This window comes from Choristoneura fumiferana, chromosome 7, assembly GCF_025370935.1.
Source record: "Choristoneura fumiferana chromosome 7, NRCan_CFum_1, whole genome shotgun sequence".
Taxonomy (NCBI): domain Eukaryota; kingdom Metazoa; phylum Arthropoda; class Insecta; order Lepidoptera; family Tortricidae; genus Choristoneura; species Choristoneura fumiferana.
Window position 1 is genome coordinate 9214767 of NC_133478.1, and position 11785 is coordinate 9226551.

Consider the following 11785-nt stretch of genomic DNA (forward strand, 5'->3'; position numbering starts at 1 on the left):
ATGACAATGTAAATATAGAGATACTTATAAATAAATTGGTAAAATTGGGTGTTCCGACACGCCTCATTAATATAATTTCAGCAATGTTTCACGAAAGGATTATAAAATTAGTCTTAGATTCTGATACTTTATACAGAACTGTTTGGAAAGGTTTACCACAAGGTTCCGTTTTAAGCCCATTACTCTTTAATGTATATACTCATGATTTTCCGTCTATTCTAGTAAACCCTGTATTATCCATACAATACGCTGATGATTTGGTACTGTACTGTGCAGATAGCAGTGTCAGTGACGCTTGCGCAGTATTAAATACCAATCTTAAGCAACTGAAGTGCTACTTAGATACAAATGGTCTGGAGCTATCAATCACTAAAACAACAGCGGTCTTATTCTCAACCAGAACAAGGAAGTGTGATTTGAATCTAGTTTATGATGGTGCATTTATTCCACTTAACAACGAAGCTAAATATTTAGGTGTAGTTTTTGACAGTAGACTCTCGGCCAAAGCTCATTGCACATATGTAAAGATTAGATGTGAACGGTCTCTAAATATTTTAAGATGTCTGGCTGGAGTTTGGTGGGGTAGTCATCCATTTTACCTAAAACTAGTGTACAATGCTGTCATTAGAAGTGTATTGGATTACGGGTCTTTTTGCTTCGTCCAGGTACAGATACGTTATTTTCTCTCTTAATTCTTATATGAAGCGTCATGTGAATGAAAACCAGCATGTTACTAGCCATGATAGCCTGTTAATGCATGCAGTGGAATGTGTCGATCCACCGTTACATTTACGACAGCAATTCCTAGCAGATAGGTTTATTTTCCGTTCCATGCATTCTCAAATCATCCATTATACCTAAATTATCTTCTCTTCAAAAAGAAATAGAAACATCTTCACACTGGCGCAATAAGAGTCCTCCTTTTATCATCAACAGTTACTTAAAATTTCTACCTCTGTCAAGTTCTACCCATCGATACACAACTCTTCCTTTATATAGTGTTAAATTTGAAGTTTTATTACTTAAGCCAGCGGTATTTCTTGATTTGGGTCTTATAAAGAATACTTCAAGTGCAAAGTCATTATTCAACCATTTCCTTGATGTCCGTTGGTCTGGATGGCATTATATATACACAGATGCATCCAAACCTACATTATCTAGCTGTGTGGGAGTTGGAGTGTATCACCACCAGTTCAATATTGTGCAAAAAATTAAACTTCCCCCAGAATCCTCAGTTTTTACTGGTGAAGCTTATGGGCTTTTCAAAGCTATTGAATATATTCATTTGATGAAATTAGGAAAATCCGTAATTTTTTCAGACTCAAAAAGTAGCTTACAAGCATTACTACATCCTCCATTTAAACTAAAAAATATATATCCCATATTTTTTGATATTAGAGCTCTGTTACACGAGTGCAGTATCAAAGGTCTCGAGATTCAGTTTGTCTGGGTGCCAAGTCATTCTGGGATTTATGGAAATGAGAAAGCTGACAATCTGGCTCTCGAGGCCGTTCATTCGGGGATCTTTCCCCTATAAAAATTACACCCATGATCTCCTAGCCCTTCCTAAAAGGTATTTACGGAACTCCTGGGAGTTCTTTTGGTTTTGGAGTTCTCTAGAGACCGGAAATTATTATTATAATTTACAACAAAAAATTCCACTGAGACCATGGTTTTATAATTCAAAATTAGGCAGAAGAGAAACATCCATATTGACTCGGATGAGACTGGGCCATACGTGCGCCCCTTCTCATCTGTTTAGATTCAACATAATCAATAGTGAAGCATGTGAATGTGGAGCGCGGTGGCTGACCTAAATCACATCTTTCTATCCTGTCCATTATATGACAGAACTTCGTTTTTGGAATCATTAGTATCCCACATATACCTCTACCTACAAGCATATTTTCCTTGCTCACCTTTCCCAATATATATAATATAATTGCATCCTTTATTTCTAAAAATGATATTAAAGTATAGTATTTACAAATTTATGTAATTTATTTTGCCTTTGTGTTCTACCTACCCTGACCTTCTATATTCCAAATTCCGTCTACCAAACTACCCCTTTCCCGCGTCCAATTTCCCTAACTTGAAAATGGCTAAGGGCAACACTAAAGCCCAAGTCCAGTAACAAAAAAAAAAAAAAAAAAAAGTTTTTAAGATTCCTTGTCTTTTTCAGTCTTCCGGATAATATATGGGACTCATGGACTGCCATAGAATTAAAACCAGTTTATGTCATAAAAACAATTTTTATTTAAAGATGTATTACAAAATATTTGAAACTAAATATCTTCTATTGTTTTTTACACCTGGTTTATGACTGATGCCTACATCCTGGCATATGGCATTTTCGGAATTATTGTACCATGAAATATTGAGTGTGGATAGCAAAATAAATTATTGATACTGATATATAAATCAGCTTAATTCTAAACAAAATCCTAACCCCAATTTGAAGGTGGGCAATTAGGTACAAGTGGTATAAAGCTTAGTTTGAGCCCAGCATTACATTGAAAGGCTATGGGGTAAGAGCTATTGAGATGTGGTTGATTGACCACACGTATTTATTTATGCTGTGATTGTTGATCTGAACTTGTAGTTTTACTTATTATAAGAAAGACAAAATGCATTTGTTTAATTTCGCACAACTATCTGCAGTAAGTAACGTTATAAATACAACAATTATCTGCCACTTTTTAACGATATCCCTGAACAGATTTAAAGGAAATTATGTAGACATGGAGATAGTTTGAGACTGTGAAGGACATGGTATATATAGCTTTAAGGTGCGGCCACGCCGCTGCTTAAAAAACGATGACGGCACGGAATCGCAGTGACGCACCGTATGCCCACAATTTGTATCACATGCTCTCCACACCGCTGCTTAAAATACGGAATCGCAGTGACGTGCCGTAAACGCCAGGAAAACTCATGACGTTTACGGCACGTCATTGAGATTCCGCACCGTATGCCTTTCCGGTGTGGAAAGCGAGCAAAAAAAAAACGGTGCGCATATGATGCGTCACTGCGATTCCGTACCGTCACCGTTTTTTAAGCAGCGCCGCTCCTTTATTCTGAAAAATTGCAGTTCCCTCAGGTTAGTGATAAAAGGATTCTTTGCAGATGGCAACCAACAGCTAGTAAAATATAAGGTATCACTATTGGTAAATTATGTCATTCAAGTATTTCTATGATAGCACAGTAGCAGTCAAACCAGTAATTTTTTTATATTTCTGGTAATCATCTTGGGTACATTTATTAATTTGTGGAATTTACATCAACATTACCCATCATTATTTTGATAGTTATAAGTCACAAACTGCCATAGTATGGAATTGGTATAAGTACAAAAAGATTATAAATATTATTTGCTATTAATGAATCCTACATTATAATTTTGAAAAAAAAAAATATTAAACTAGTAGGTATGAATAGTTCATTGAGATGAGGCCCCAAGAGTTTGAAGGCCAATCTGAACATGGATAACAAATTTTTTAACTATAATTCAAGGTATGAAAATATTCTACATTTCTGGTTTACATATTTACAACTTGCTGCATTATAATTATATCCAACATATTAATAATCAATTTGGCATAAAAACATTAATCTCAACATGAAGGATTACAATGTAATGGAGTCTTGGGACAATACAAAGAATGTAATGATTGCTTTAAAATAACAATAAATACAATAATTTAAATGCAAAAAGTGTAGATAACAAAAGGCAAATAATTGAGCAAAATGAAATTCAAATTAGAAATTACCTGATACTATGTACAAACTTGTCCTAATTAAACTAAAATGGCAATATGTGACTAAAACGCACACTTGTCACAAATTCTCACTTATGTATAAAGGCACAAGCAATCGAAACTATGGAACATCTCTGTTTTATACTATGCGGCTAATGTTGGAACTGATCAGTCAATATATGCCCACAATTTAACAGTTAAATGATAATAAACCTCCATTACTATGCCTTCAAACAATCTTGCATTGTTGCATAAAGCGCTTGCATACAAATAGTTGCAAAAAGATACACACATGTGTCTTGGAGAAAATTGACACACAGCGTGTCACTGACATAATTTTTTCAACCCTATCTACTGATATACCATTTAACAGGAGTAAAGCATTGGCAAAGTTGGAGCTGTTTGGTGCTGGGAACCATATCATCTTTGTGACCACATACACAACTAAGGGCAGGAAAAAGTAAGTCTCATCAAATGTTAACAGTGAAAAACTATACAGTAGTTGAACCACCAGGGAGACCAGCACTATGTCATACTTGTACAGAACAAGCTTATTCCATAAAGTGACTTCTTGAATGGGTGCAGTTTCTGGGGCAGGCGACATAAGAGCTGCCAAATCAGTAGCTACTCCGGTCAGACCATCACCAGTCGCATCCAAGCCGAAATGTTGACTGAACGATGACGGCTCCACCAACGGTGTCTCGGCCATGAAGACTCCATTATTCAGCGAACTGCTAGTGCTAAGAGTATTACTACCTCTAAAAGAAACGTCACTATTAGAAATTAAAGGAGCTTCGTAAATTTCCTCGGGAAGCAAGGTTCGAATAGGCGATCCTGAAACAAAACAATGGCTAGCATTAGGTACTTTTTCAAACAGAGCTTAATGATGCACTAGTGGCCTTTTATTACCAAACAGTACCTTTAGCGAACTCTCCCTCACATTTTCCGGCTATACGTTGAAGCCTGTTCTGAGAATTTTCCAATATTTTCCTTTTACGAGCCTCCCTGCGGGCTGCTGCTGCATCAGCCATATTCGCGTTTTGACAGTAATTGACAGTTTGCAAATTCGTTGCCATTGTTAATGCTAATATGTCAAATAATTTGATCATATATGCTTACATGATGAAATAAATATAAAATGGTTTAAATAATAAACATATGATTTGTGAGAGCTTCAAGTAACTGGTAAAATTGCTTTATTTTGATATAAAGGCTATAAAACAGAGAAACATTTTTTTGTAGTAGTGATAACGGTATGGCAACACACAATATGTGTCACTTCCGGTCATTCCATTCATTTATTTGAATACAAGCCTTTTTACTTATTATATTCATAATGTTTTTAATAATAAACATTTTATTATTTTTTTGAGTAATATGGAATAGAAATTAATTCCTTCAGTAGTTTCGTAGCACATTAAAAATAAACTTTATATAACTGACTCCGGAAGTTTGTGTGCTGTCTTCTGAACAGAACAACGCCAAGGATTGTTGTTTGGCGCCTTTGCGAGGCCGGTATTTTCTGAAAAATTGCATTATATCGTAGCCCCAAGTCAAAGTTGTTATAGATATTCAGTTTCAATATGGGAGACAAAGGCGATGGAGGTAATTGTTTTATTAGGGATTTCGTGTTCTTCAGATCGTTTTGGCTGACAGCTTTCTTTCAATTTGTTGGTTATCGAAAGTGCTTTATGTGAGTGTAATCGGTGTTCATTCGTAGAAACCTTCGACGATGCGGTCGAGGAGCGGGTCATCAACGAGGAGTATAAGATATGGAAGAAGAATACCCCGTTTTTGTACGATTTGGTGATGACACACGCGCTGGAGTGGCCATCACTGACCGCGCAGTGGTTGCCCGACGTGACCCGACCGGACGGCAAAGACTACTCCGTTCACAGGTCTGTCAACTACTCTAACACTGGAACTGCGTGGTAGTGGTCCTCACTGACATTCAAGCATTTGTTCACACTTTCCACCCTAAACATGAAGATGGCAAGTCTCATGTAATTACATTCATACTCTAATATATTCTTTCTGGAGTCACTACCAACGTATGCCCATACTTTGCTGACAAATTTTATAAAATTTTGTTTGAGAATGATTTCTTTTTTCAGACTTATTCTAGGCACACACACATCTGACGAACAAAACCACCTCCTCATAGCCAGTGTTCAACTCCCTAATGAAGATGCACAATTTGATGCCAGTCACTATGATAATGATAAAGGAGGTAAGTTGTTGGCAATATAATATAACTTAACGCATTCACTGCCACTGATGCATATGGGCCAATCAACTTTTTTGCCAACACTAATCTGTCTGTGACATTTTTCAAACAATTGTAGGTTTTTGTTAGTTAACATGTTTTTTCGGTAATTTCATAAATGGTGTACATGAAAATATGCCATCCTATGTAAGTTCAACCTATTAAACCATGAAATATGTTGTTGGAAGTATGATTTTTTGGTAACACAGGAGACGCCCAAAGTGTCGGTAAAATAGTTGATTGGCCCATACATGCGTTTCTGGATCTTCGCCCAGTGCCGCTGTCGTAATTATTCATACATTTTGAATGCGCATGTGCATTGGTGGTACCTGTGGAAGTCACAACAGTAAATGCATTAATAACCTAATTTATTTTTTCATTTGTATAATTCAGACAGCTTGCAGGTTGCATCCATAGTGCAAAGCCTCAGACACTCAGAACCCAACTAATCTGTTACTCTAACTCTGCTTCCCTTTGGCAAGGCTTAGAAAAAGCCAGTAACACTGGCACCAGTTTCCAGACAAGCCAGTGCTGGCCTGGCCGGGGTTGTTTGGATGTGGGCCACTGGATTCATTTTATTTATTCTGGATTATGGCTTAAAAGGACATTATTAAGTAAAAAGTTTTTAATAGGAAATGTAGTAATATAGGTACTATCTACACCACATAAATTTTACACACATTTCTTTCAGAATTTGGTGATTTGGTTCTGTATCGGGCAAAATTGACATAGAAATAAAGATCAACCATGAAGGGGAGGTGAACGGGCACGATACATGCCTCAAAACCCATGTGTGATTGCCACAAAGACTCCATCTTCTGATGTCCTTGTGTTCGACTACACCAAGCACCCCTCCAAACCAGAGCCTTCTGGAGAATGCCACCCGGACCTTAGGTATTTTTTTGTTTTATAAGGCTTACATTTTATATAAAACAAATTTGTAGAAAATTAAAATAAGCTTATTTTGCAACTTAAAACTTCATTTTTTATTTTTGTTGAGGTCCATATTTTCCTAATGAAGTCTATATTGCAGATTTTTATTTTGTTTAATAATAGGATAAATATTTGATTCATTTTAAAAAGTTTTTGAAACTTATAAGAAGAGCATAAAGAAACTTAGTAATTGTTACTATGTTTTCAGATTGCGAGGTCATCAAAAAGAAGGCTATGGCTTATCATGGAACCTAATCTCAATGGATATCTTCTGTCTGCAAGGTATGGTATTGTGGTATTAATTTCTGATGGATTCTTCAGTAAGGGTCCAGTAAAAACATATAGTCCTTGAAATACACTTTATTCAGCTAGGGAGCTGTGCTTGCATGCATACATGGGAATGTGTGTCTACCCTACATCAATCACCTTTTATTATAAAAAGCAAGAGAGTTCTACCCACTTAATTATAATGTACATAACATACCTTCCCCCAAGTAACTGTACTCTAACCATAACAATATAAAGCAACAACTTATAACAAACACATTACATTACAACTTACAACAAGAACAATATCAAGCACCTACTTATAACTTCTACCAGGCTTTTCATAGGGTAATGTAGAACGGTATTTGGGTTTTTTAATTACTTTCCTCCAGTTTGACTTGGTTCAGGAGTAGGTATTCCTAACATCTTTGCCCACTGATCTGCGCTAGGTATTTCAATAATACCCTCTTCCTGATTCCCATCTTCACTGATTACCACAACCCCTCTGTCTTTCTCCTGGGCATTTTCTGTTTCTGGCACCGTTCCTTTATCCTCTATTTCTTCGCCTCTTACTACTTCTTCGCCTCTCACTACTTGTTCGCTGGGTGGTTCCGTTTCTTCATTCGAATCTGCATTCTGTGCTGTTTTAATTAACTGGTCCATGTGCCTGTTGACTATTGAACCATCTGTTGCTTCCACGCGGTAACTCGATGGGCCCCCTTTCGAAAAAATTTCCCTGGTAACCATCTGGGCCATTACCATAATTTCTATACATTATATTATGTCCAACATTGCTTTGTCGCACTTTTTGGTTTGCGTTCCTGTCAATTTGCTCTTCCACTTTTTATTGCTGACATTATCCGGGTGGATAGTATCCAAAAGTGTTCGTAGCTTCCTGTTCATCAGCAATTCCGCCGGGCTCTTATTTGTCCCAGAGCATGCTGTAGCTCGTAATCCCAGGAGCATGTTCGGGATGCGAACTTCCCACGGTACATTATCCATTTTCCGAAGTTTATTCTTCACTGTTTGCACCATTCTTTCGGCTAAACCATTTGTAGCTGGATGGTAAGGCGCTGTTTTTACATGTTTTATATTATTCGCCTTTAAGAAACGCTCCATTTCGCCGGATACGAACGATGTACCATTGTCGGAAACGATCATTTCGCATAAGCCGTGGGTAGCAAACAGTATACGTAAGTGTTTTATAACAGTAGCCGAGGTCATATTGGTGACCATAAACACTTCAGGCCACCGTGAGTAAGAGTCAACTGCTATCAGGAAATATTTGTTCTGAAATGGCCCCGCAAAGTCAACGTGTATCCTAGACCATGGTCTGGTAGGCGTGATCCACTCGTGATTTGTTTTAGGAGGCATGTGCCGGTTTTCTAGGCACTTTGAACAGTCTCCGATCAGTCTCTCAATGTCTTCGTTGAGCTGAGGCCACCATATGTAGCTTCTTGCCAGGGCCTTTGTCTGTACTATGCCGTTATGAGTACTATGAAGTACCCGAAGTGTGGCTTCCCGAAACATGGGTGGAATAACTACACGACAGCCTAACAGGATGCAATCTTCCTTTAGCGACAATTCGTCTCGATGTAGCCAGTATTTACGTAAGTCACTATCATTTACTTTGGTTGGCCAGCCACGTTGTATGTGATGAACAACTGTTGCTAATACTTTATCTTTTTTTTGTTTCTGCTGCGATTTGTTCTGCATCGAACGGAAAATCCTGCGGTGCTTCTGCCATCAGTAAAATCTCCCCAAGTTCTTGTTCTGGTTGATCCGGCACAGGTTGTGGCCAACGACTTAATCCATCAGCATTGCCGATTTGAGAACCCGGTTTGTACATTATCTGGTAACTGTGTGCAGTTAATGCCAATCCTATTCTAGTTAATCGTGGAGACATCATGCTTGGCATAGGCCTTTTTGGGTCGAAAATACCAAGCAATGGCTTGTGGTCCGTTACTATTGTAAAGGATCGGCCAATTAAATAGTTATGAAACTTTTGAATGCCGAACATGATTGATGCAGCCTCTTTGTCCAGCTGCGAATAACGCCGTTCATGTGTATGTAACGTTCGAGAGCTCATTGCAATTGGGCGCTCAATTCCGTCTTCAAAAATGTGCGATAGCACTGCACCAACGCCATATTCAGAACTGTCACAAGTAAGTACTAGAGGTTTGTGTAGATCGTAATGAACTAGCGTTAAATCAAATGACAATAAACGTTTTGCCTTGTCGAACGCTACTTGTTCCGTTTCAGACCAGTACCACGTCCTAGCCTTATCAAGCAGCCGATGTAAAGGCTCCAGCATCGTTGCTTTGTGTGGTATGAACCTTTCATAAAAATTATAGAGCCCGAGAAAAGCTTGCAATTCCTGCACGTTTTGTGGTGCCGGTGTGTTCATTATAGCCTCCACTTTGCTCGGAGCTGGATGTATACCCTCTGCGTCTATTACGTATCCAGGAATTCTACTCTCTGTCTGCCCAACTTACATTTATTCTTGTTCAACCGTAGTCCTGCTTTCTGTATACGTGTGAGTACCGCATCTAAACGCTGCCACATTTCGTTTTCATTTTGACCCGAAATAATAATATCATCGATCAGAACTGCCACCCCTTGGATGCCTGCCAGTAGAGCTGTCATCAACCGTTGAAAGATACCTGGGCTCGCTTTGACTCCGAATGCCAGGCGGTGCACTGAATATAAACCCTTGGAGGTGTTTAACGTGAGTAATTTCGCCGTGGAGTCGTCCACCGTTACCTGCGTATAAGCTCGGTCCAGGTCTAGGGTTGAAAATATTTGCCTCCGGCTATGGTCGCGAAGACTTCATTGGCGGTTGGCATCGGATACGTATCCGATTCGGTGGCTTGGTTCACCGTACTGCGATAGTCTCCACATAACCGGATGTCCCCTGTCTTCTTAACAATCGGCACTACGGGCGTCGCCCAGTCGGAAAAAGATACCGGACGGAGTACCCCTTCCTGAACCAATCTATCTATCTCTTTTTCGACACGATCTTTTATCGCATACGGTACAGGCCGAGCTTTAACAAATTTAGGTGTCGCCCTTGCTTCACATGAATAGCTACCGGTTCTCCTCGGTAAGTACCGAGTCCTTCTTTAAATACCTCTACATGTCTATTAATCATTTGGTTAGCATCGTAAGAAGTTGACACGTAATTAACGTTTAATGTAACATTTAACGGCTCGAACCAATCACGCCCTAAGAGATTCGGCCTTTGCCTTTCGCAACAAAAACATCTAAATCACGAGTAATGTCTTTGTACTGCACTCGAAGCGTCGCCCGACCCAGCAGCGCGACTGGTGAGTCGGTCCAGGTGCGCAGCGCCAGCGGCGGCGGCTGCAGCGGCGGGCGCGGGTGTTCCAACGCGCGCCACGTGCGCTCGTTCACCAGCGAGAAGCTCGCGCCCGTGTCCACCTGCATGTCCGTCGGCGTGCCGTTCAACGTCACGACCACTTCGTAAGGCGGCACGCGGCTGACGCGGACGCCGCCCACGTTGTATATGCCACCGATGTAATCGTCCTTGTCCTCCTCCGTGTAGTGAACTGCTTTGTAGCCGCGTTTCTTTTTGGCGATACAAAATTTTCTCCAAGTGTCCTCTTTTCTTACAAAAACGGCACACTGCGTTGACGAAACGACATTCTCCGCCGTGGTGGTCCCCGCACCTGTAGCACAGGCGAGTGACCGCCTTTGCCTGCACGGCGTTGACGTCCATCGCTTCCGGCTGCGCCGTCGATGTCGACGCGGCGTGTGTGGGTGCGTCAGGGGTGCCGTTCGCTCCGTAATTAGTCACTATCATACGAATGTCTTTCACCGCACTCTCCGATGATAGCATAGCATCCACGACATTCTGGTAGGTGAGGCCGCTCATACCGCACACTAGTCGGTCGCGTAACATACGTTCCAAGTCGCTGAAGTTACAAGACGAACTAATCTTTCGTAAGTCGGTATATATTCGGATGCCTTCTCTCCTTGACGTTGATCACGCTTGAAATTATAAGACATGGAGATTTCATTGGGTTTCGGGCTGTAATGTTGGTTAAAACAGTTTCAATGTCACCAAATGTCACATCACTAGTTTTGCTCGGTGTAATCAACGCTAAACAAGTCTCAAACACTTGTGCACCACACACAGTAAAGAAATTAGCTTTTTTATCCTTATCAGTGTCAATACCGTTTGCTATAAAAGCAATATTTTAACCTGTCCAAGTAATTGTCCAACTGTCCACTTGAGGATTAAACTCATTAAACTTCACGGATTTTTTTGACATTTTGGTTTAAAAAGTTCACTTTTACACTTCGTCGCCACTAATATGTCCAGTAAAACACTTATAGTCCTCGAAATACACTTTATTCAGCTAGGGAGCTGTGCTTGCATGCATACATGGGAATGTGTGTGTCTACCCTACATCAATCACCTTTTATATAAAAAGCAAGAGAGTTCTACCCACTTAATTATAATGTACATAACTTCAGTGACAGGGTCCAATAAATTACATAACAAACCCAAGCTTAGTATTCTCATCATCTCAGCCGT

The 11785-nt window shown here is 39.6% G+C and overlaps 3 protein-coding genes across 3 annotated transcripts; 1 reads left to right on the forward strand and 2 right to left on the reverse strand.

Annotated features, from left to right (window-relative positions):
• Positions 1-3987: 3987 nt before the first annotated feature.
• LOC141429915 (uncharacterized) lies at positions 3988-4815 on the reverse strand. Its single transcript, XM_074090474.1, has 2 exons — positions 4678-4815; positions 3988-4592 (listed from the first exon to the last, which is right to left on the reverse strand). Exons 1-2 carry the CDS (start codon positions 4787-4789, stop codon positions 3988-3990), a joined length of 717 nt encoding a protein of 238 aa, XP_073946575.1. The 5' UTR covers positions 4790-4815.
• Positions 4816-5207: 392 nt separating this feature from the next.
• LOC141429916 (chromatin assembly factor 1 p55 subunit-like) lies at positions 5208-6473 on the forward strand. The gene is made up of 4 exons (XM_074090475.1): positions 5208-5363; positions 5479-5656; positions 5873-5988; positions 6418-6473. The coding sequence occupies exons 1-4, from the start codon at positions 5342-5344 to the stop codon at positions 6471-6473; spliced, it is 372 nt and encodes a 123-aa protein (XP_073946576.1). The 5' UTR covers positions 5208-5341.
• A 3976-nt stretch (positions 6474-10449) lies between these two features.
• LOC141429917 (uncharacterized) lies at positions 10450-11119 on the reverse strand. The gene is made up of 2 exons (XM_074090476.1): positions 10914-11119; positions 10450-10852 (listed from the first exon to the last, which is right to left on the reverse strand). Exons 1-2 carry the CDS (start codon positions 11117-11119, stop codon positions 10450-10452), a joined length of 609 nt encoding a protein of 202 aa, XP_073946577.1.
• Positions 11120-11785: the final 666 nt, after the last annotated feature.